Source organism: Vulpes vulpes, chromosome 7 (genome assembly GCF_048418805.1).
Source record: "Vulpes vulpes isolate BD-2025 chromosome 7, VulVul3, whole genome shotgun sequence".
Classification (NCBI taxonomy): domain Eukaryota; kingdom Metazoa; phylum Chordata; class Mammalia; order Carnivora; family Canidae; genus Vulpes; species Vulpes vulpes.
In genome coordinates this window covers 42,860,474-42,887,121 of record NC_132786.1, presented here as the reverse complement: position 1 = coordinate 42,887,121, position 26,648 = coordinate 42,860,474, and the positions used below count along the sequence as shown (strand labels likewise).

Here is a 26,648-nt window from a genome sequence, read left to right as displayed (position 1 = left end):
CTTTGGATAAGGAAATTTGAGTAGACTGTTTAAATAGGCACATCTTTGTGTATGATGTAAGAGGATGGTATAGTTTCATTCTTCTGCATGTGGCTGTCCAATTTTCCCAGCACCATTTATTGAAGAGACTGTCCTTTTTCCAGTGGATAGTCTTTTCTGCTTTGTCAAATATTAGTTGACCACAGAGTTGAGGGCACAAACATGGCTAACAAACACATGAGAAAATGCCCTGTATCACTTGCCATCAGGGAAATATAAATCAAAACCACAATGAGATACCACCTCACACCAGTGAGAACAGTGAAAATTAACAAGACGAGAAACCACAAATGTTGGAGAGGATGCGGAGAAAGGGGAACCCTCTTGCACTGTTGGTGGGAATGTGAACTGGTGCAGCCACTCTGGAAAACTGTGTGGAGGTTCCTCAAAGAGTTAAAAATAGATCTGCTCTCTGACCCAGCAATTGACTGCTGGGGATTTACCCCAAAGATACAGATGCGGTGAAATGCTGGGACACCTGCACCCCAATGTTTATAGCAGCAATGTCCACAATAGCCAAACTGTGGAAGGAGCCTTGGTGTCCATTGAAAGATGAATGTATAAAGAAGATGTGGTCTATGTATACAATGGAATATTAGCCATTAGAAACGATGAATACCCACCAGTTGCTTCAACATGGATGGAACTGGAGGGTATTATACTGAGTGAAGTAAGTCAATGGGAGAAGGACAAACATTATATGTTCTCATTCATTTGGGGAATATAAAAAATAGTGAAAGGGAATAAAGGGGAAAGGAGAGAAAATGAGTGAAAATATCAGTGAGGGTGACAAAACATGAGAGACACCTAACTCTGGGAAACGAACAAGGGGTAGTGGAAAGGCAGGTGGGTGGGGGGTTGGGGTGACTGGGTGATGGGCACTGAGGGGGGTGCTTGGCGGGATGAGCACTGGGTGTTATGCTATATGTTGGCAAATTGAACTCCAATAAAAAAAATAAGCACATCTTGTGTTTTAAGTGGATGTCAAATATGAGGTTATATAGATTGGTCTGATTATAGCAGAAGTTACAATTATGTTGCTGTAGGATATGGGTGTTTGGTTATTTTGGCTTGAATATATCATTACACTTTAGCTATCAATGACTTTAATATTGTTATACCTTATGAATAAAATAATGACCCCAACTCTTTCTTATTCTTGGTTTTAATTATATTCATAATAGGATTATATGTTCATGTTAAACAAGTAGATTGAAGAAGACTTACTATTTCCTAAATGTGCTTGTTATTCTTACTTTTAAAGTTAATATGATAAATTTTCACTTTGGGTAATTTTTTAGAACTTCGCTTTATAAAAAGTTGTTCTTCTGGGATAGGTTGTTTATTATTAGTACTAAGAAACTAGGCCAGCTACTTATGCAGGAATAAGGGATAGTAATGTAGTTAAGGAAGGAAATGTCTGTTTTCACTTTAATTTAAAAATGATCCTTTTTGGATATTACTATTGATCATACATTTTTAAGTTTAATGAATAAAAATACCTAAAATCATAGTTGCATTATGGTAAATATCACCCTCAGGATTTTCCTAATGAATTGTGTGCACATTATAAATATTGTGCTTTTCAGTCATTCTCTTAAAGAAAGTGTAAATATTCTCACTGTTGTTAAAACTTTAAAACTGGAAATGCAATTTCCTTTTAAAAGCAGCTGGTCTCTGGTAAATAAAGTAAGTAAAATGTCATCTTTCTTAGTCACTCCATAAAAAGGATTCATTGTTAGAAATCCTTATGACGTGTGATAGTGTCAGGAAAAAATGCAAATCAATTTGAATAATAGTATCCCACAAATTGATGGACACTTAAGGCATTGCTCCCAAGCCAAAATCACAAGCACCAAAGCACGCAGCAACAATTAGAACCTTCCTTACTTGTCCTGATCTCTTATCCAATGACTATCCCATACACATGTGTATCCCACGCCTTGGCTGACCAACTGCTTCAGGTCCATTTGGGATTCAGCTATTCAGCCAACCATGTGATCTCCCAGCTCCTGGATTTATCCCTCATTTCTGGGCCTGTGGTGTATGGGCTACCACCAATAATGATTATGATAAAAAAGACCATGGCTTAGGTTTATGTAGTGCTTACTAGGTGTAAACATAATTTTACAATATATGTTTACATAAATAGTATTAACCGTATTAATATTTTATTCAGTTTTATATGTTTTCACACTTATGTATATGGAACCAGACTCTATGTGTGCCTCTGTGTGTGTGTGTGTGTGTGTGTGTGTGTGTGTGTAACATTCTAGCGTTAATGTAATTCTGAGTTGTTTTGTATTTTTTTGCTACAATCAGTAAACGTGCAAAAAATTCCCTAGAGTCTGTGTTAGAGAATGCCAGTGCTTGCACATGTTTATGTTTTCCTCTCCTTTCCAGCCATATATCCGTACTGTTTTCCAGGGTCCTCTATAATTAGATGGGACTGTGTGTCTGCTTTCTGGTCATTGTAATGTGAACAGTCCTGGCTGATCCCCAGAAATCTCCGCACATCCATTCCTTTTCCTCATCTCCTAGCCAGAAATGTGACATTGGCTTATCAGACAACTTTGGCAAAGGATCAGATATCAGAGACTAAAGGGAGAGCCCTGTTAAACATGGAAAAAATCTCTTAAGACTGTTCCCAGTGATAACTTGGAAAGCAGGTTATCTACCTACTGATCTTTCAGCTCATGAGGAAGAAGTTGGAAAAAGATGTTTTCTGTGTATAGTCACTTAAATTAACTACGTTTGACAAAGTTATAAAAATGAGATATAATGGAAGATAAGAGGGAATAGAGACAGCCCATAAATTTGGGGCACTCAAAGGATTGAGTTATCAACTGCTTTTATGCCCTGTAAAGTTTGAGATAAAAAATTTAAAAAACTTTGTGTGGCAAAGGGTCAACCAAATTTTTTCATTTTGATAGAGCCAATTGGGTTTATGGCAAAATTCAGATTAAGGCTGGCCTTCTACCCAAGCCTACTGTCCCTCTGTCATCATGTAGTCATCCATTAGTTTAACAAAGGGGACATTGAGAAGGAAGCAAAAAAATAAAGCATATCTGAGAATTTTATCTAGGAAAGAAATGTGGATATAGTCACTGACACATGAAATTAAATAGAAAGAAATGGATTGTTAGCCTATTAATACTTTGAGGGAATGTTACTGCCAAAGGAACCACTTTTCATATTGGATGTTCCAAATGCCAAACAACTTTTGTGCTCTTGTTATGAGTTGCATTGTGTCCCCTCCAAGATACATGCATTGATGTTCTGGTTCCCAGTGCTTCACAATTTGTCTTTAAACAGTGATTGGGTTAGAATGAGGACATTTGGTGGATTCTAATCCAATCTGACTAGTGGTCTTATCAGAAGAGGAAATTTGGGTACACAAAGAGATGAGGGATGAACACATACAGAGGAAAGACCTTATGAAGACTTAGTGAAAGGGTGGCCATCTGCAAGTCAAGGAGAGATGGTCTAGGAAAGATCCTTTCCTCATATCCCTCAGAAGAAATCAAACATGCCAGCATCTTGATCTTAGATTAAGGACCTACAGAGCTCCGAGAAAGTAAACTTCTGTTGCTTAAGCAACTAGGCTGTGATATCTTGTTATGGCAGCCCTAGAAAACTAACTTGAGCAGGAAGTGGTTTACAAAAATGGTGTAGCTTCTAATACCTACATATCTGATGTAGACAAGGAGAATGATGAACACAGAATAAACCTCTAAGGTGTGGAGGCAAGACAGCTTTGGACTTGAGAGTTCCTCCCAGTATTATCAGGATCTAATTAAGGAATAGTGTTGACTCCCAGGATAAGTTGCCTGTATCGGATGTTAAGTTTCCTTCATAATTGCTAGGGGTCAGAGACTCTAGAGTGCCCCATTTCTTCCTCTTTCAGAATTGGCATGATTTCTTATGGTTATCTTGTCCTTATTGCACATTTGCATATTGGAGTTCTGGAGAAAGTTAATCAACTTTAATTAATTCATAGGTGGCTGAGCAATGAGAAACCATGTCTAGAGAAGACTGCACATAACCCAGAGACCCTAGACATTGAGCTAGATAAAGGGTTTGGATGGGTCAATCTTCTTTGGAGCCAGAATGACGTATTGTTTGTGTTAGTAAAGAGCAGAGAGATATTTGGTGGCCAAAAGGACTAACTGTGATGGAGATTGCTCATGCTCATTGGTATTCACATTATCTTTTTCCTTTCTTTCCACAAAGCCACACTACATTACCCAGTATCCTCTACAGTTAGGTCAGGCCACGTGATTGAGTTTAGGTTGATTGAATGATGTAGGATGTGACATATACCACATTTAGGTCTATCCCACTAAATTGACTACTCTCCATTTACTTTCACTTTGTCTCCTGGGGGGTTGACAGTAATCCAATAGAGGACTTAAGATTCTAGAATTCAGAAGAAACACTAGATTGAGCAATTGTGTATTGTAAAATTCTCACCACACTGACCCACATCAATTTGAGATATAAGCAAGAATTGAAAATTTGCTGTAGTAAGCCACTGGGATTTGAGTGTTGCCATATCTAGCATTATTTATGTTGACTAACACAGAAATGTGTTTATAAGTAGACTTGCTGTATCATAGGCCATGTCATATTCAAGTTTACTAGAAAATGCCAATTTCCCCTATATCTTTGAACCAATTTATCGTTCCATGAATGCACTATAAAAGTATTCTAGTGGCTACATATTCTCCTCAACACTTTCTGTTGCCAGATTAAAATGTTTTTTGCCAATGGCGTGGTATAAAATATTATCTATTATGGATTTAACTTGAATTTTCCGGTGTACTAATGAGGATAGTCTTATGTTTGACTCTTAGGTTACCTTCTTTGAGGAGGCACTGATTCATATCTTTTATCCATGTTTTCAATGTATTCTTTGCATTTTTCATATGCAATATCTGTGCACATATATGCTTATATATACATATGTATATTACTATGAGATCCCCATGTGCGTATGTACAGTGTTAAAAATATATAATTACATATATGCAGCTATATATGTAAATACTCATTTCTTGTTTGCTGTATGCCTGGTGGACATGTGGTTTTTTATGCTAAATGAATTCAGTCAGTTATTATTTAATCCACTGCTTAGGGGATCCCTGGGTGGCGCAGCGGTTTGGCGCCTGCCTTTGGACCAGGGCGCGATCCTGGAGACCCGGGATCGAATCCCACATCAGGCTCCCGGTGCATGGAGCCTGCTTCTCCCTCTGCCTGTGTCTCTGCCTCTCTCTCTTTCTCTCTGTATGACTATCATAAATAAATAAAAAAGTTAAAAAAAAATCCACTGCTTAATACATACAGATTGTAGGAAATCTGGAAAATAAGAAGCACTTATAATCCCATCTGTAAAGATAGCAACTCTTAATAGATGGTGTATTTTAGTGAATACCTGTGAGAGAATGCAAGTATATCATAGATTTTTAGAGCCACACTGGGCTTTAAAGGAAAATGTACTAACTTTGAGTTAGTCTTTGTGGTTATGCTCTTTATGTGTGTTGTTTTAGTCAACTCGATGTCTTTAAAAAACAGTAGAACATCAAGTACTTACAACTTTTCTAATAGGAGTTCGTTATTTTATAGAGACTTGAGGTCTAAAGAGGTAAAAGATGGGTCATAAGGTCACAACTTAATGAGCAGAGAAGCCAAGACTATAATACATTTCTCCTCATTTCCAGTTTGGTTCACTTTCCACCACATCTTGCATTAAAAGTGTTTAAAAAGTAAAACATATAAATGTATTTTTCTATACCTGAAATCCTAAGATAGAGGTCAAGATCTTGTGAAGTCCTGACTATAAACTTCGAACAGGATTGTGGCACTGGGATGTGTGTCCTTTATGATTGTCTAGAACACATCTTTGAATTTGCACTGTATTATCTCCTACTGATTATATTGTAAAATCTATATGCTCAGGGTCTCACTGTTTCTTAACACTGTGTGATTTCAAGTGTACTGACTTTTAATAATTAATATTCAATAAATATTAACTTAAGCTTACATAGTTACAAAGAGTATGTTCAATTAGTGTTCTAACCCTTATAATATCCCTGAGTCAAAATTTTACCTTATTAATTTTTGTATGAAAGATTAAAGTTGACTAAAGTTAAGAAGGCATGTTCTTCTTTTTGTCATAAAAGTTAAGTATTTTTATATTTACCGGAACTATGGAAATTTTATCTTTGAGTCAATGTCTTATGTTACACAGCAGGGAAGGTTGATTGGCATATAATAATAGATAGTCCTTTATTTGTAATTCAAGTTTGTATCATACAGAGGTGGAAGTGAAAAAAATTTAGTTCTCTAGTCTCAAAAGTAGTCAGTTTCCAAACTTTCATAAAGTACATCAAGAAAATGTATTTTAGTGAAATCAGTTTTTAATGAAAATATGGAAAATTCATATCTTGCTTCCAGATCAGAAAAAAACAGGTAGAAATTAAACTTGTTATTTTAACATATGTAAAAGAACATTATAGTTACAAAGAATTATGCAAGTGATCTTATAACCAGAGCTACAATTTGCTATGTATATACTGAGACTGCTTCTAAAATGGGTAACTGGGAGAAAAATCTGTGAAGATGGTGCATTCTGTCTTTAATAATCAGACCTTTAATAAACATGTATTTTATTCATATGTGCTTTGTAAATCAAAACAAAAATACTTAATCACAGAAAAATTACCCTCTAGATCAAAGAAATTCACATATCCAATATGTTAAGAAATTTCATCCTTTTGAATGTACATTTCAAAATGCATGTCCTTTGAAAAAGAAGAGCATTTGCAGTCTTAATTACAAACACACTCTAAGGAGCACCGGAAACCAAATCTTGAAGCATCCAAAGATGGAGTGGCTGCATTTTTGGCAGCACAAGTTTAATGGTAAAAAAGGAAAAAAGCTAAGGATACAACATTTGGGAAGGCATCCCTCCCTGGGTGTAAGTTATTACCAAAGCACATGAAATTTTATTTGCAGTTAGGACGAAGATATTGCTGGGCTTTTAAGAAAATCTTTTGTCTTTTGTCATGTGGATGTCAGGCTGTGGCTTATGGGGAATGTACTCTCAGTTCAATATGAAGAGTGTATCAGTTTAGTAACAAAATTGTCATGCATAATTAGGTTTAAAAAAAACTAAAAAAAAGGCCGACTTGGTTCTCTCAATAGTCACAAATGGGTAGAGTCTGAAATGAGCCCGAGATTACAGCATGTTGCGTGGGCTTCAATGATGCTAGGGCTGATTAAACAGTTTGTGACCGCTGACTGTAAACATAGTTTGTCATGCAGGATGGATGATTCCAACCAGCTCACAGTTTCATAAACCCTCACTTTGCCTTCTTCTGCTTTTTCTCTCTCTCTTTTTTTAAAGCAAGTCAATGACAGTCTTAAATACTACAATATGGTACCTTTTTTGTTCTTTTGACTTTTCATCCTAGGTTCTTAAAGCACGTTGCAGAACTTCATATCAAAAAATACTGAACAATGATCAAAAAGAGCAAATGCTCTTCTCAGAATTGTTAAAGTTTTCAAGATCCACAACAACAGTATACATTGGTGATGATAGGAAACTTATTGCCAACAGGTCCTAGTCAAATTTAAGTTTGGGAACTCTTTGGACTCCACCATCCTTCCAAATTAGAAAGTATTGAAAAACAAGTTTAAATTTCATTATTATTATTTAGACATAGCAAATTCTTTAGAATTCAGTTTTATATCTAAGCATTTACTTAAGGTACATCATCAGAAATTAATTTAATTATACTTTTATACATTTAATCTTGATTTTTATTTTACTCAGTGAAGGCATGGAAGAAAAAAGAGACAAAATTTCACATTAACCCATTTCCTAAAAACAAGTTTCAAACAGCAGTCCATATGTCAATGAACAGACAAAAAAAACCCCACAATTTTGTTCTGCTTTATGGCATTATTCTTTGTCATCCTTGGCATAGGAAAATTTCCAAACTAGAAGTTAACTGAGAGTAAGTAGCCTGTTTTAGAATTTAACCACATTAAGTATTTCCTTCCAGATTTCTTAGTTTTTGTTTATTTGTTTGTTTGCTCCTCCAAAAGTTCTCTATCCAAGGCCAATACTACTTGCAGTTCCTCCTGGCTATTCAGACCTTTCTTTCAGAATCAGTTACCATTTTACTTATTTCCTTCCATACCTGTGGCCCTATTCCTAAGATTTCTCCATTTTTTGTCAGAGTGATACCAGTGGAACTAACTGGAAGACTGATAGCTCTTAAAGGTTTTATTGTTGTTGATATAATATTGGATTATCACTCTGTGTGTGCAGGGTGATGACTTTAACAGTTTTAAGTTCTTCTATTGGAATAAAACATATATCCAGAAAAGTCACTTTCCTTCCAAAAAGGTTAGTGTAAAAAATTGATATTAAGCCTGTTCATAGAAATTAATTTTGCTAAAGAATTGGGTTCTTGAATTTAAATGAACCAACTTATACAGGCAACATGAATAATGAAGCCAAAGGCTTTCCTTTTTCTAATAGTAAAAGATTATTGGTCTGAGGGTGAAGGTTGCAATTTAAAAAATTCTTCAGAGTTATATTTTATTCTGGTATATGGCTATAATTTTAGGGTTCACCATTTCTGACCTTTTAAAATTTCTATGTAAATTGATAATCATTTTTAATGGGAAAGTTCATTGAGGATCAACATTGCCTTCAGATTGAAGATGTTTGACAGCATTTCTTTCCTATTTGTTTGAACTTATGGAACTGGGATGTGATGCTCTTTGATGTGTGTTGGCATGCTTCTCTTTTGTTTTAATTACTACAATGTTACAGCATTAGCTGCTATGCATTTTTTTGAGAGTTTTAACTCAATTTTTGATGAGGCTATGATTCTTCTTGTAGATTTGTTAAATTTCTTTTTCCTAGACTCCCCAGGAAGTTTAATGTTTTAAGGTGGGTTGTTTTTTGAAACTTCAAACTGTAATTATCAATGTTCATGACTCTGAGCGGTAATAAATAGTGGTTTGGGAGATGCTTGTAAAACTGTTAGCACCAATCATAAATCTCTAAATTCCACAAAGAAGAGCCTCCATTATCTTTTATAGACTACTATCATCTATGCCGTACAAAGCATATGTATTCTCGTGACAGAGAGGGGAAGTTTTTAAATTATATATGTGGCTAAATAATTAAACATAACTTTAAAAATACACATTTGACGATATTTTTCTCCAGTAAAACAACAACAACAAAAAAGGGGAGATATGTTCCCAGTTTCAAGTTTTCGGTAGCTTTAAATCTACATTCTGGCTTCTTTTTTGGCTATAAGCAGGCATGTCTGTGTCCTATTACTCTTTTCGATCCTTTATTTTCACTTGTTGTCTGGAGTACTAATCCTATTTTTGCTTTTCCTTTCTTTTCTTTTTTTTCTGGAATAAAATTTGGAGTAGCAGCATGATGGAGGATGAAGGTGAGCAGGTTAATTTAATTTCACATCAATTTTTTAAAAATAAATATATACATCTGTGCTACAATAGAGGTGAGTGATCATTTTGGGGGAAGAGCCAAAGGATATCCTTTTGACTACATCAAAATGTTAATAGTACATTTAACTTGTTATTCTTCATCTATTCACATATAAACAATTGCATCCCTTGTATAAAAATAAAAACAACCTATATTTTACATTCCCATAGTTTCTAGTACATACTTTTTAAAGCAGAATGGAATGAAAAATAACATTTTTGAGAAATGAACTTTTTCTGGCAAGTGTTTATATCATGTGAATATAAATAGTGATCATTAGAAGCTCCTGGGGCAACTATGTAAGTAAGTAATTTATTACTCAATTATAATGAATTAGAATACATTACTTATCCCTTTAATAATTTCAGAAAATTGAAATAAAACATGATCTTACTGTGTAGGATGCTAAGAAAATAAAATAAAAGCACAAGAATCATAAGTTTTGTCTAGAGAGTTGGGAGAGGGTAGTATACAGGCCAACAAAATGGAAAACTCTAGAAGTGGTTTTAAACCTTATATGATGAATAAAAATATTTTCAACTGGGATAAAAAGGAGGATAAATTTCTCATTTCTGTAAATTAGTTCAGATAAAGAAACCCATAATGGCATTTGTACATTGGCTTTAATACCTTATGGTAAAGGATGAAATTCATGAATAAATGACCCTGAAATGTGACATTTCATGACTGGCAGGTCCACACTGCCTTCTCCTGCTTGGAGGTTGTAATTGCTATTTGTACTTTACCTGTGAGTTATATATCTTTATTAGAATTGAATCTTGCTCCTTTCATGTACCCTGCTATGTACCAGCATGATCTCCTGGAGCAGCCAGGGGTAGCTGTCTTCCTCTTGAAATTGTGATTCAGGGCGTCTAGACAATATTCCTTCCCTCAGTTCACTTCCCAATCCTTCTATTGCCCTATTTTAAGTTTATTTAGAGTTACTCCATTTTCTTTTCTTTTTTAAAGATTTTATTTATTTATTCATGAAAAACACAGAGAGAGGCAGAGACACAGGCAGAGGGAGAAGCAGGCTCCCTGCAGGATATGGAACTCAATCCCAGAATCCTGGGATCATGCCCTGAGCCAAAGGCAGATGCTCAACCACTGAGCCACCCAGGCATCCCAAGTTACTCCATTTTCTGACGGTTGTCTCCCTTAGCCATGTGTCATTTGAAGTGGAGTTGAATCCTGATTGCCTTGAAAGGTTATTATAGATATGTTTCAGTAAATCATATTTTTGTGATCAAATTTCATTTTTTTTTAATTTTAGGAATATTCAGCCTAATTAGTTTGCATGGGAATTCATGAAAGAGTAAAATACTTGGAGTCTCTTACTCTGTAGATATTTAATTTAGATCTACATTTGTAACTGATTTGGAAATCACCTATAGTTTCTGTAGCTCATATAATGACAGTCTGGTCAACATAGCATGGTGGATATAATTTTGTATCATTAAAGATGGCTTAAAATCATATGTATGACTATATATAACTTTTGAAAAATATGGATAAACTTTTATAGTTATATACTATATCATCTTTTCTTCCAACCATAATTTTATGCTGTACTAAGAAACTCTCTTGAGTCTTCCCTTTCTGAATAGTGTTTAAACATTAATGTTTATCTTTCTTGGACTGTGTTTTCACAATTGCAAATTTTAAAGTTATCTCAAAGATAGTATCACTTTAATATGCTCAAAATAAATTTGCTTTTTATATTCCATTTGCTGAAATTAGACAATAACTGACTGAGAGGGAATATAAAATTATTCTATATTGAAGAACTGGAATTAAAAAAAAACTCATGTAATCATGTATATTCATGAGCATTATTGATAATGTCTAGAAGAGAGGCCTTTTAAGAGTTATCCATTTTATATAAGTTCATTTACTCTTAACCTGGAGCCTTATTTTTCATCATACATCATGTAAAATGAACATTGAAAATTTATTTTGAGAAGTTTATGTTTTGCTTCTCTAATTGATGTTACCTTGAAAGCTGTAGGCACAAGTCAGAGTTTGAGAGAAAGGTAGCATTGATAAGCTTGTGGAATAGAATAAGCTTAAACTAAAGAACTGCATGCTTACTCATGAAGCTGAGAGCACTAGGATTAGCTGCAGACTCGGAGGGGGAAAAACTGGTTACTTGCATGTTGAGTGGGGAGGAAGTCTTGGAGGTTTTTAGATATTAGAATAATAACTAAAAAAGATTCTTCCCACACACATCTATCTGTTCTAGGCATATTTGTGCACTATGTGCTAGACCCTTAGGACATATTGGTGAATAAGAAAGATAAAACTTGCCTTCCAGAGCTTATAGTCTACTGGAGTCAGACAGATAACAAATGCGTACACTAAATAATGATAAATTGAAGTGACAGCTATGAAGAGAGGACAGAAGAGAGGGGGAGCATCTGAGCTACTCATTTAAGGAAAATCCTCTCTCTAGAGGTGCCTTGAGTGTGAAGCATGAGGGTTAAACTTGCAAAGAGAGAGGGAAAGAGCTGTCCTGACTATGGGAGAAGAGCCCATGGCAGGTGGAGGTAGACCAAGTGGCTGAAGCAGAGCCAGGGAGGGAGACAAAGATGCAGTTGGAGATTGAGGCCAGGAGACTAGATGTTGCATATTTAAATCCAAAATTTAAAAAAAAAAGGGGGGGGGGACAAAGGTAATTATTTATTCAGCACTTTTTAACATTTTTAAGTCTCACTAGTTTATTATGTACCATACTAAAACAAGAGGAGAATGCTTAAATCCCTTCAAAAGTCAAGCTTTTACACTAAAGGACATTTAAATTAAAAAGAGAGATTGAGAGAGAGAGAGAGAGATTTTACAGCAAATCTACAAGTTAAGTGTATTGACCTCTTAGGGTCTATTGCAAGATAATTTTCCAGTAAATGGTTGCTGATGGGAAGAAGCAACCGGACGAGAAATTTTCTTTATTTCCATTTGTCACTTTCTTGTAAAGTCTTTCTCAAAGCTCTCTGACACGGAACACATCAGAGACGTCAAGCGCAGACACGTGAATACATGCAGAGGGTACACACATGCATGTCCCTCCCCGATTGACACGAACGAGATGAGGCCACGTGTGTAATGAATTAAAATGCGTGTCACCTACTGGATTCTGGGCAGAGGGCAGTCTTTAAGACCCAGCAGCACCGTATCCGTCTGGAGAGGAAATGTTGCTTTTTGACAGATGAGAGAAATCCCCTTAGCGCTGGCTGTGGGAAGGGAGAAGTGAAGTCAGTCACCTGGTGGTGAAGGCCAGTAAAACAGCAAAGCAGGAGGAAAATTTTTCTCTCCCTCTCTGGCTTTCTCTCTCTCCCTCTTTTCTCTCCTCTCTGTAGGATCCACCTCCCATTCTCTCAACTCTTTTTAGCATAACCTTCAAAGGAGATCGTTCCCTTCAGACTTTATGATCTTCTTTTCCCCATTGAGAGAATACCTCTTAGCTGCAAGACATTTTTAAGTCTATGCAGGACTTCGGGGATTTGGTTATCTTGCCAGGGAAATTGATCATTGCTAATGCTTGGGACTCACAGTGCGCTAAATTAGCTACCAGAGTAAGCCTGGCGGAGGAAGGCTTTTATCACAGACTCTCCTCTTCAGTTTGAACACATTTGCTTGAAATTTGCCGCATGATGCTGTCCAGGGAAGCAGCTTTTTTTCTTGGGATGCAGCAATTCGCTGGTTTCTAAGCTTATTGCAGAAGAAGAAATAATCTTAAATAGTGTGGATCTTCCTTCCCACCGCCCCCCCCCCCACCCCCCCCTCCTTCCTCCTGCTTGATTCGACTGGGCTGTGTTTGCACCGCGGTAACAGATCACCTGTCACTAAATCTTTCAGGAAGTAAAACAAACTGAATTACAATTATTATTTATTTATTTTTTTTTATTATTTTTAACCGGTGGAGGCGGCGTGATCACGGAGAATGAGACTGAGAGAAGCTGCCAGGGCTTGGAGGAGGATAAAGCTGAGTTTAGGCTGGAAACTAAAAGACTAGATTGTGGTGGTTTTTTTCTTTTTCTTTTTTTTTTTCCTTTTTCTTTTTTCTTTTTTTTTTTTCTTTTTTTGGTTCAACTTGCCCGGTTTCTCCCCACTTCCTCTAGTTTCGCTCCATGGACAGATCGACCCACCTGGACATCGAGGAGCTGAAGGTACGTGATGCTCCGGGCGGGCGTGGGTCCTGCCTTCTCGCGCCCGCCGCCGCTCGCGCCCTCCTTCCTCTCCTTTTCCCGCCGCCTCTTCCTCGCCCGCTAGGATAGTTGGTGGCCCCGTGGGACGGCGAGGGGGCATTTGGGGTGCAGCCGCCCCCGAGGCCCGAGGACGCGCAGCGCGGCTGGCCGGGGCTCGGCGTGCGCCTCGGGCTGGGCTCCCGCCGCCTCCTGCGCCGCCCGCGGCCGCCCGCTCCTGCTCCCGGAGCCGCAGCAGCTCTCGGGTGCGGGACCCGGCGCCGCGGAGCGGAGGCTGCAGTCTCGGGCCGCCGTCGCCCGGCCGCCCCGCAAAGTTCCGGAGCTGCGCCGCCACTTCGCCGGTGCGCCCGCCCGCTCGCCCGCCCGCCCGCCGGGGACAGCCTGCTCCGGCTCGGGGCGCGGGCGCGGGCGCGGGCGCGGGGGGCCACGGCTGCCCTCCTTCCTACACTCCCGGAGCCCGTCCCTCCCGCGGCCCCGCCGAGGCCGGCTCGCCCACAGTTGCACCTGCCCCGGGCGCGAACCCGCGTTCTGTGGATGGATGGGGGGGGGGGGGGGGGGACGGAGAGATGCTCCGGCTGCCCCCGCGGCGCCAGCGCAGCGCCGAGTGCCTGCCCCCGGCACCCGGCACCGAGCGGTTCCCGGGAGGGGCGCGGGGCGGGGGGGGGGCACCTGCCGAGGCTCCGCGGGTCCCTCCCCCGAGGTGGAGCCGAGCCCCGGCCCGGCCCGAGCCGCGCCCCCACCGACCCACCGCTCCCCAAGGACCCTGCTCCCTCCCTGACCCGGCTCAGCCGGGAGGGGACGCTTGGCGGGGACATCTGGGCAAACAGGACAGTTTGCCCCCCTGCCTGTGGGCACCGCTGCCTGCAGTGCCGTTTTTTGAAAAAGAGACCAAAAAAAAAAAAAAAAAAAAAAAAAAAAAACCCACCTTAAAAAAATCAACAACTACAAAATAATTTAAATGTCCCGCTCACTGTAAATGAAAAACCCGGAAAGGGGGTGAAGCTGGGAGCATCTTTTGTTTTTATTCTTCACGCTTTTTTACCCCCACGCATTTTCTACACTCGACTGTATTGCTTCAGAGGGTTCTCTTTCTTTTTCTCTCTTTCCTTTTCTTTTTCTTTCTTTCTTTCTTTCTTTCTTTCTTTCTTTCTTTCTTTCTTTCTTTCTTTCTTTCTTTCTTTCTTCTTTTTTTTTCTTTTTACTAGAGATCCATGTCAAATGGACTCTCAGTTCAGATGAAGACTTCTAGACACTCCTTCCCGCTGGGGAAACTTGACTAGTAGAGGTTTGCTTGGAAATGTCACGGAAGTGGATTTGCCCTGTAAGAAGAGAGGGCTGGAGAAATCCCTTGTAGAGGGCAAAAGGCTGTCAGCAGCCGGCTGTCTGTCCTGGCCACGGAGCACATAGAGCCCAGGCGCCCAGTTCTCCTGGAATGTGCAGCCCAGATCTTCTGTTGCTCCAAATTGCATAGGACAAGAAGAAAGGGGGGATTGAACTGTGGCTTTGTGGAATCTGCCCTGCCACAGATAGTAGATGAATCCCGGGTGGCACAGGATGGTCAGAAGTTAGACACCACTCCATTTAAGACTCTGGTTTTGTTGGGGGAAAAAAATAAGTGAATTAGGGAGGAGGCATATTTGCTGCTCCAGTTAAAGTTGGGGAACAACAAGTTTCTGGGGATAGGGCCAAGGTCACACAGTTGGTAGACCCTGGCCTAGAAGAAGGTTCTGCTTCCAAGAGAGAATACATTGCCTTTGTGTTTGAAAAGATCCCTTGCAGCTTTTCTGGAGCATCTCCAGTCTCTTGAGAGAGGGGGAAATTTTATTTGAGATGCGAAAGAAAGCATATGAACGTTTGTAATGTGTATCTCATGCAGAGGCAGACTATCCAGATTTATTATTTTTGTGTGTGTGAAATATTGGGTATAGCACAGAAGAAAGCTTTTTTTTTTTTTTTTTTATGAGAAATGGAAGGGAGAATGGTTTGGGATGATCATTTCCCCTGATACTCCATTAGTGTTTTACTAGCTGAGTCCCTCACCCCTTCCTGGAATTTGGCACCACTAAATTGTTGCTTAAATCAGCAAAAGAGCAAACCTACTCTGGAAGCTTCTGTCTAGTTTAGTAGGAGATCCCAGTTAACCTCAAAACTACTACACATGGACTCAGAGATTCTCATAGACTGAGTGTAATAGACTCTGCAGTTAAGCAGCAAAGGGTAGAAAATGGAAGAGCTTGGATGGGAGGAGGTGTATTGGTAAAGGCTGGGAAGAAATGAAGGCATTCAAGGCAGAGGTTTGTTGAGGTTGCTGAGCAATGATGTCAGAGACAAGCCACTATTGGGAGTCAGAGCTGGCAAAAGAGGAAATGCAGTCAAGCCTTACTGGAAAATGTTTGAGAGCCTCCAATTTGGGAGTAAATTTGTGTTGTCAGGCTTGTCTACAATTCTGGAACATGGAGGCTTTGAAACATATTCTGGAATATATATGCTTTCTAGAGATGGGTGTACTAATGTAGAATAACTTGTCTGGATTCCCTCTTATCAGCAGAATCCATCGGCTTGGGTTCTCTAGAGAATTCCAGTTGGAGTTATTTTCAGTGGTGAAGGAGACCCTGATGGTGGTCAGTGAAGAGGGGGAAATAAAAGCTGGGGGTACTTACTGTTTATATTATTTGCATGTTGACTTTCCATACTGTGGTCCAAGGATGCTTACATTAAAGCACATCCATATAAAAACTTTATTTTCTGTGATGCTTTAAATACATGAAAAGAAAAACAACGTTCACTGGGATTTGATAAATAAATAATGTGCATAATATAACGAGAGAATACCATTTAGCTTACTTTTAGATCGTTAGTGCCATTATTAGTTGAAACTGCTTCCCTCAAGTTTTAGGAAAGAAAGACTTTGCTACTTTTTAAATCTCTTTTTTTGCAGTGAACTATTTTCTCCTTAGGAGATTTTAGCAAAGAATACATATTTTTTGCTATGCTGGTTATGTGGACCTTGATTTTGTATATGCTTTGAGTAAACAGTGTTGTCTTTTGCAAGTTTTTAAACTAAAGATTAACTCAATAATTAGGTGTGACACCATTGCTGTCATTATCATAAAACTAAACATAACATGCACATTAAAAGATTTCCTGGTGGAAAACTAAAATATAGTTATATGTAGAAAACTTGCTAATGAAAGTGAGTATGATTCATCTTCTATTCTGTACACAAGCTCCTGATGAAACAGATCAGTGTTGAAAAGGTAGAGAGTTCTCATCCAAAGACTTTTGGTCTGTTCTTTTCCCTTTGATCCCTATCTGTTTCTCCAATAAATGTATAAACTTTACTCTGGGTTTTGCCCTGGCGTTTGTTTTAAGCAGGAAGCAACATCAAACAACCCAAAATATGGGTTCCTGCTTTGGAAATGTGGGTGTTAATAAATATTGATTTTTGAGAAATCACCTTCTATCCTGGAATATCTCTGAGTTAGAAAGGACTTTTTGTAATTGATATTTAAGATAGTAGCCTTTGATTTTATTTTAGTTCTGTGGTTGCTCTCTTTTAAACAACATATCTTATGCACTAGTTATTTTTCGAGTTGACACTTATAAATTTGCTTTTTGTAGGGTTTATCTATAAGAATTATTAGGCTGAATAAATGGCTACGTTTAAATAATACATAAGACTTTGGTGATTTTTTTTACTCAGCTTTTGAAATAGAAGTTTCAAGAAATTCTGTTTTCAGATGCTAAGCATATATTTGTAGATAAAATTGTAATTTGCTTTGAGATCAAAAACATAAAACACATCGAGAGTACAGAATAATTTTTGTGGTTTTATTTTTCCTAGCTCTAATTTATTTGTCAGGATTGTTCCTTTAATGGAATGACTGGCTAGAAGTTAAAATGAAATTTTTCCATTGCTTGCAGAATATAAACAGTATGCTTCTGGAATATTTTCTTAATTATCATTTTACAAGGTGCAAAAATTATAAACTGCATAGTTAATCCTGAGATGCATAAAACAACTTTTCAATAAATATAATTGCACTTGTTTGAGTTAATTAAATGTGGTCCAGTCACTGTTACTTAATTTTATCTCTTTAATTTAAATAAAATTTCATTTACCAAGAACTTGAAACTTGCCCTAGATAGGCCAGGAAAAAGCTTCCCTGAATAATACAATTAGGTCATTAAGAAAGTATTGCATGGGTGAGAAATGATAATCTAGCAAAAAAGAAAAATGCAGAGGTGTTTAAACAAGTGGTTGATCTGAAAATGCTGAGGTCTTAAACTAAGTCTCATAGTACATTAGTCTACAGTTTCAATCAAATAAGAGAGTTGGTACTTAGGAGAATTCTAAAAATGTTTTTTTTTTTTTGTTTGTTTCATCAATAACACACTCTGCTCAGGAAAGTCAGGGTTGCTGCAGTGTAGGAGGCTTTGTGATGAGTATAAGTAGGTGTTTTTCCCTTTTTTTGTGTGTGTATTAGTCATTCCTTAGTGAAAAATAGTACTCTCCAACAAATGACATATTTTTAGCAACCTGCCTTATATATTCATTTCTTGGCTTAAAATTTGGAAACATTTGTGAATACTGAATTATTTGACCTCTTTCGCATCTAAACCAATTACAATTTCCTCCATACAGGGCCAGCTCCATTTCTCTTTTGATAACAGAAACTAGTCATGAAGATTTAGAAATAGTTAATCTTGATTTCCTTATATTCAGAGTATGGACTTGTTTTATTGAAGTTGAAATAAACTTGGAGTAACAGTAGTACAACACTATATATATATATATATATATATATATATATATATATATATATAAAGTCAGGAGGGATGAAGGAACATGTTTGATGTGAGTGGAGAAAGAATTAAGAAAAATAAACAATTTTGTTTAAAATTTGAAGGGAGTTGTGTAAATGACTATTTCAGAAATCTTCAGGGGCCTGCTGTCATCACTCAGCCTATATTCGAAATGTTCCTACTGGCTATTACAGCTTTGCTGATCTTCAGACTTTACCAATTGAGAATACATCAAATTTTGAAGGTCCAGTAAAAAAGAATATTTTAGGATTTATGGACTCAAAATCATAGCTACACAAGATGGCTTAATGCTGTAAGACAATAAATCAGCATGTGTCTTTTGGGGCATTCCTTTTATATAATATTTAGTGAGCTGTTTCTCATCCTGTATTGGAATTTCAGCTAAAATACAATTTGGCAGAGATTACAACCTTAAGTTAGCAAGGAAAATGACTGTGTAGTTTTGTTCGAGTGTCTGTGAAATGTTTGAGGATATGCATTTAAATAGGTAAATAAATAAATGTTAATGTGTCAAAATAAAAGTTCATGAATTGTTGAGAATTTTGCTTGATTTGTTGAGAATTTGGGATAAAATTCTTAGCTCCTCAATCTCTATATGCCTAAAAGTGAGCTATCTCATTTTACATAAATGTAGATGTTAATAATATTTTATGTCTCTTCATTTTCTTCACAAATTTCTAGAAACATGCTGTAATCTTACATCCTTAATGAAACTTCCTAGAGACTTCTAGGCCAGCCCCAGAAAGAGCAAATTAAGGATAACCATCCCTCCAAGAGAATAGCAGACTCAAATCCTAACAATTAAAAATTGTGCCAAATGCCTTGAGAGTTTTCTTGACACTCCTGAACAACATTTTTATAGATTCACTCTGAAAAATATTGTAAGCCTTGGTCAGATTTTAAAACATTTATACTGCTCTGTTGGTATTACATAGGTTATCTAGAGTGTTCTACACCAAGTTGACATCAGAGACCTTTAAAAATAAAGGATTTTATTATCCAGCCAGAAAGGCTTTAATTGCCGTATCAGTGTCCATCTGTGAAATAACAGCTAAACCTTCAGCCTTAGATATTAATTAAAGCAATCATCCTACACCAACATGGAGTTTACCAGCAGTTAGAAGTCAGAGGCACCCCAAAGTATTTAAAGCTCTCCCTCTCCATCTGCCAGCTCAGAGCTTTTCAAGTCATTGATTCGTGTGGTGGAAAGGGCACTCATCTGGTTGAAGTAGTACTTAGAAGTCCTTGTGCAAACCCTGGCTTGGCTGTCAACCAGAGGTGGGAACTTGGAGTTTGTGTCACTATGCTTCTTCCCCTCAGGCTTCTCAGGTGACAGTGGTGTCACAGGGTGGAAACTGGATCTCATTAGTACTTTTTAGTGTAATCATTTTTAGCCACAGCTGAAAGATTTGTTCAAACATCTTTGTAACATCTAATACCAATAAAAGGGGGGCAGCTCTGGTTCAAGAGAAGTTGGGGGACCCTATGTAGTAGTCTATTCCCGTTGGTTCTCACCATTGACCCCAGGACACTGCCCAGGCTGTAGAACAGAAGAACAGAGGGTAAAAAACCTCAGGATCAGTTTGTCTCTCTCTTGCTGGTCTGACTCTACAGCTCTGAGTACTTGTTTCAGAATGCCATTCTTGTGCGTTCCTGGAAGAAAATCATTTCCAAATTGATGAATAAAGTTAATATAGCTCTTTTTATTCCCCCAAATATTTTCTTGTTTGAATGGCTTTATAGGTTTGTCTGCTGAACATCATATTCTTATTTTATAGATGCCAAAATGGAGACAGAAAAATCAAGTGAGATGCCTAGGATCACATGAATAATAAATAATGGAATAAGAACTTAAATATATGCTCTCCGTTTCTAAATCCTATGCTTTTTTATATAGGCCCAAATTCCAGGAGGTTCATAAAACTTCTGATTGTAAAAATTTCTCACTGAATTTCTTTAATATTCTGTTTCAAATAAAAGTGATAGTTTTTTTTTTTACCTATACTCATAGTATTTACTCCTGTTACAGAATAATTGTTCATTAGCCATATTTATTTTTACTAATATGCTTATTCCTAATCAGTTACCTTGGACCAGATTACTGATGGTTGATGTTTGTGAAGAAAGCCTATAGGAGAGTGATAGATAAATCACAGGTTGAGACCACTAGACAAAATTTCATAACCCTGTGCTAGTCTTTTAAAATAAACACTCTGTATTTTGTCCAAGTTCTTCACTAGTCTTCTTCATTATTCAGCCTCTCAGGTCACTGCAAACAATATTCACTTTGTTAGGATTGTTCATTGGATTTAACCTCTAGTGTTGCTTTGGCATTCCAGCTTGATGTACATTTAGTATTAATCATAAAATTTTAGAAATCAGTCTCAGTGGTTATACTGACACTAAAATGATTAAGTCCTTAGATTTCATGATACCCTGGAAACCTGGAAATAAATATCAGATGATTTAATACATAATAAAAATATAAAGTTCTTAATGGTAATCTTTGTGACTTAGCAGAATTAAATGTAATTGCATTGTAAAATTGTCTTTGAATCTTGCTATGCTTTTTTTGTATCATGTTTTCCAAATCATATTTATATCAGGACAACAAATGAAAATACACAGATAACTCAGTATAATATTGGAAGGACATTTCTTTCATCTTCATAGGAGGGTCAATATTGAATCATACTTTTTTCTGAGGAATGCTTCATGAAACTTAGGCAAGTCAACACTTAAGGGTCTGACTAGAGGGGATGGTTTATTTGATAACACATATTTTCTGCCTAAGAACCATCACTTTCTTAGATCTCTTCTCTTTCATCATCAGAACTAGATTTTGTCATTCTTCTGGAGACCATTTTCTTCAAAGAAACATAGTTTCTTTCATTCACCAGAGTGAGTGTTTAAAGTAACATGGAGAAAGGGACACAACCAAGCTGATTTGAGTTTTGGCTTCTGCACAGTGGATCAGGTTGACTGACATTCCTAGTGCCTTCCACGTTCACACCTGTTCTGTTGGTGTCTCAGCTGAATTAGGGATGTACCCTGCAAACATTCTGGGTCACTCCTAAATAGTTAAAAATGCAAACCTTAAATCTCTGATAGTCAGGAACTTACTATATTCCTCTTTGCTGGAGGCATGTAATGCTTCAGTTGCCCACACATTATCACTGTCTAACTTCTTTTCATATTGGTTTTTAAACTCCCATCTTTCTTTAGAATGGTTGGAAAAATAAATATTATCTACCTGAGATAAAAGAGCCTTTGATTCTTTCTGGGGTAGAAATAACCAATTCAGCTGCCATGAGCAAGAGCATTTTTGTGAAACATGATATAATAAATCAATGTCATGAATGGGAAAATACTGTTATCATTGTGATTCCACAAGTCGGTATCTACTCAAGAGTATTTGAGGGATTTTAAAATCCAAATAAGAATGAGAAGCTAACCAACTCAAGGAGAGAAATTGCTTACCTAAAGTCTTATTGAATTATAAGCTAGGTTTCCACCTCCCTCCCACCATGAGACTCATGAGAGGGAAATTATGTCTAATCTGAGTATGAGAATTAGTTACACAGCTAAGCACCTGCTTGGTATTTAATCCTAGGAATCCTTTTCATGATAAAACTGATTGTATTTCCCCTTTTGCCTTAGTAGCTGAAAAGCTGAGAGGCAGATTTGTGGCCCATCTCTAACAAGTATACTTGTGTCTTAACCTAATCCTGGCCTCATAATACTTTTTTTTTTCTTCACTCTTTTTAAATACTTTCATAAGGAATTAGTGGTTATAAATACTAAAGGTTATTAAGACCTTTTGCAGAGACTTCAGTATTTTCATAATGTTTCAGTGGTCATGCTGCAATATTTGGCATTTCTTCTGAAGAGCTTATATCTCAATATGCATTTAATTAGTCAGCAGATATAGAGTTTAGAAAGTTTGAATTACACTATGTGTGTCCAGTTATGCTGTGTGAGAGATCTCCATTGTATGAAACAGCTGTAGAACTTCTGACCCTGCTTGCCACGTAATGGAACCCACTGACTCTGGGAGTGAAAGACTGATTTAATGCTTATGTTATCAGAATCTGTCCATGTTCTAAAACAACCTGTGTTAAATCATTGTTATTATTCTTTATTTTCAAATTGGGCATCTGGGGAGAATGCCCGCCTGCACTTCTAAATTTCTGTTTCTGATGCCTAGGATTTTTGTCTGGTGTGGAGACATTATTTAAGAGAAGTTAAAATAAATGTGCTCAGGTTAACAGCATTTTGTTTAATATTCTTCAGACCCACTTTTAAAAATCAATGTTTTGATCAGTTGTTTGCTCAAGGTAGCAGAAACAGTTGAAACTTTTGGATATTTTATTTCATCTCATCAAGTTTCTTAAAGTTCATGCTGGAATCATGGTCCAATGAATAAGCAGTTCATGATGGTGTCATGTCTTAATAATTGAGGCCCTTGTTATCAAGCATTCCTGGGAGAAATTATAAGTATTTAATAATTTTGGATGTGAAATATACAGCAAGATTAGCTTAAACATATTTTTGGCATGTGGCAAGTGCAGCTGAGGATCTTTCATTTGCTTCATGCCCAATTACCATACAAACCTTTCATTTTGTAAATACGAGTGTGTTATTACATATACATTTGTTTTACTTATTTTCTAAGCCATGAATAGCTGTTAATACATAGTAAATAAAAACACAACTGACTTTGAAGTGCTTAACATTGGCAATTAGCAATGTTTTTGTTTGTTTCTTTTAGTATGTTTCATATTTACACACCTGAAGTGGATTTCAGAAACTTTTAGAAAAATGCCATTCAAGCATATTAAAAATTTAATATCATATGCAATATTATGATCTCTCAAATGATTAAATAGTTAATGCTAAGGCTTTAACTTGATTTCATAGACTTGCATAATTGTTAAAATTATCTGCGAATATGCTCGGAGTGTAATTTTTTGGTCTTCTCTGCCTCAGTTGTGAGATTTTGTGAGATGCATTACCCATCCTATTTTAAGCTCCATAAAGTTGTAGAACTATACTTTAGTGTAGTATGCACAGTGTAATCAAAATACCAAAGATTGGAATCTTATTTTTTCTACTTTGTGTTTTATGCCATATAATATTGGAACACAAATGAATAAGGATAACAAGAAGAAACATCAAATAGAATTTGGGGAAGTTAACAATCTAAAGCTTCACTTAAAAAGAAAGAATGAATCCAAGTAGACACAAAAATAAACAGAAATAAATATTATGCTTCCAATCCAAAAGAACACTTGACTTAAATGATATTCTGTCCTTTAGAGAATCCAATATCTACATTTTATATCTTAAGACCTGTGACTCACTATGATATTGGTAGATTTAACATTATAGCTCCTTGGTGTGTGTGTGTGTGTGTGTGTGTGTGTGTGTGTGTGTGTGTGTGAAAATTAATATTTTCAATGTAAATGTAATGTAAGAACTTTTACTTATTTGATTTTTCAGTCCCAGAATCTTTTAATGGCCCTTTGTGGATGCCTTCTCCAAAGTTTCTGTTGCCCAAGATTTTGTACAATGGTATTTTGATTCTCTCTTTCAACATACTTCCTAGATAGTCTTATTTACTCGTAGCTTCTGTTTTGTACTTACAGGGTGATAGTGCATGGTAATACAATACACCCGACACCTCTCACTTAAGCTACATCCCCAATTTTTGACAGTCTATCAGAAATCTTTACCTAGTTGTTTCGTAGTCACTTAAATCTAACAAAACTTATTCTCTGATTAGTGTGTCATCATTCACTTAGGCATGCCAGCTGGAGCTCTTAGGATCCTTTCCTACTTATCCCATTGACTAATCTCACTTATCTAATTGATTATCAAGTCCATCATATCACATAGTCCAAGTCTTCCCTTCCATACCTTTTGTTAAAGCCCTAGATCAAGTTCTCATCTCTATTCTGAATTTTTGTCAAATGTTCTCTGTCTGATTCCAGAATATTCATATGTATTTCTTGCAGTGGTGCTGGCTGTACTGTGGTGAATTCTAATGTTGTGGCCACAGGGCTGGGGGTGGGGTAGGAATCACTGTGAAGAGATTTATATATTCTCTTCCTTTTCTTAGTAAGTCATCTCAAAGTAAGTTGGGAAATACTGGAAACTGGGGCACTAAGCCTGGGTCTGATGCTGGATGGAGAGGGATTTAGAGATTTCTAGAACTGCCTATGGTTACCACCAAAAATAAATAGATGGTTTCTAGAAGCTAGGGCTGATAGTATCCACTTAACTATGACTAAAATGTTCAGGTTGGGAGGAAAGGAGACCACAGATTATTTGGAGATAATTATGATAAATTTCAGTTTCTTCCTCGATGAAACTTGCATACACTACCCCAGAACCATGAACTATGTTTCACAATTTCTTTAGCTGATTTTTCTGTTTTTTGACAGTCTGATCAGATTTTTTTTGTTGTCAGATATATTATCTGCCTCTGGGGATTTGACAGCTGTCTCCATGGGTTGGCCCAAGGATTAAGCTACCTAATGGAGTATAGAGGCAGACCCGAAGGAATAGAGGTAGGCCAACGTGTATTCTGAAATGCACATTATAGCTAATGAATTTGGTTTGTTAGTGACCTGTAAATCTCAAGCTGTTGGATAGATGGATTTGTAATTATTTTATCCTTGTTATGCTTACTCTTTCAGTAAAGGTTACTTAATCATGATAGATGTGTTTTAGCTGTCGTAGGGGTCTTATAATGTGGGCTAATAAGAGTAAAGTAATGTAGAAATGTATAGATCAAGGTAGGAATGGGAGACCAAAATCTAACTGAAGATGGCTGATGACAACAATGGCTAGTGAAGGACATCCTAAGAAAATGTGATTTGCAAGAATGGGGAATTCAAGGAATTGAAAAATGTTCATGCTTCTTCAAAGGGAGATTCTTCATCATTAAGGAATCAGTCAGCCAGCTTTGTGTCACTGTCTAACTGGTCTACCCCTGTCCAGTATATTCGACAAGCTATTTGCATTCCATACTTTCAGATTTCCCAGATTTTAGAATACAATAATACTTGGTCCCTCACCTGCTTAAGAGTCTTTGTCAATTTCCTGTTACTTATTTTATAATCTGTACCCCCTTAATATAATAAAATATGATATAGAGCTTGCTCATTTTCTGGCCATGTATGACCATACTCTTACCTACCTTTCAACACCACACACACACACACACACACACACACACACACACACACATATTTTCTACCATAACTTCACCAAAGAACTCACTTCCTGATGCCAGTTTCTTTTGCTCCTTTGTAATGATTCATATACACTTGGCTGGAATACATCTTTGCTTCTTTTTTGTATATTTTTTATTGGAGTTCGATTTGTCAACATATAGTATAACACCCAGTGCTCATCCCGTCAAGTGCCCCCCTCATGCCCATCACCCAGTTCCCCATCCCCCCCCCCGCCCACCTCCCCTTCCACTACCCCTTGTTCGTTTCCCAGAGTTAGGAGTCTCTCATGTTCTCTCACCCTCTCTGATATTTCCCATTCATTTTCTCTCCTTTCCCCTTTAATCCCTTTCACTATTTTTTAAATTCCCTGAATAAATGAAACCATAAAATGTTTGTCCTTCTCTGATTGACTTACTTCACTCAGCATAATACCCTCCAGTTCTGTCCACGCTGAAGCAAATGGTGGGTATTCGTTTCTAATGGCTGAGTAATATTCCATTATATATATATATATATATATATATATATCTCACATCTTCTTTATCCATTCATCTTTCAATGGACACCGAGGCTCCTTCCACAGTTTGGCTATTGTGGACATTGCTGCTATAAACATTGGGGTGCAGGTGACTTGCCGTTTCACTGCATCTGTATCTTTGGGGTAAATCCCCAGCAGTGCAATTGCTGGGTCACAGGGCAGTTGTATTTTTAACTCTTTGAGGAACCTCCACACAGTTTTCCAGAGTAGCTGCACCAGTTCACATTCCCACCAAAAGTGCAAGAGGGTTCCCCTTTCTCCAC

General features: G+C 37.3%; 1 protein-coding gene across 2 annotated transcripts in view; it reads left to right on the top strand.

Annotated features, from left to right (window-relative positions):
• The first annotated feature begins 12,780 nt into the window (after positions 1-12,780).
• SGCZ (sarcoglycan zeta) overlaps positions 12,781-26,648 on the top strand; it is a 1,084,978-nt gene continuing 1,071,110 nt past the window's right edge. The window contains exon 1 of one of the 2 annotated variants that reach the window (XM_072763607.1): positions 12,781-13,743. In XM_072763607.1, the coding sequence (XP_072619708.1) occupies positions 13,705-13,743 (39 nt within the window). In that variant the 5' untranslated portion in view covers positions 12,781-13,704. The remainder of the gene's footprint in view (positions 13,744-26,648) is intronic. The other variant, XM_072763608.1, reaches the window with a different exon arrangement.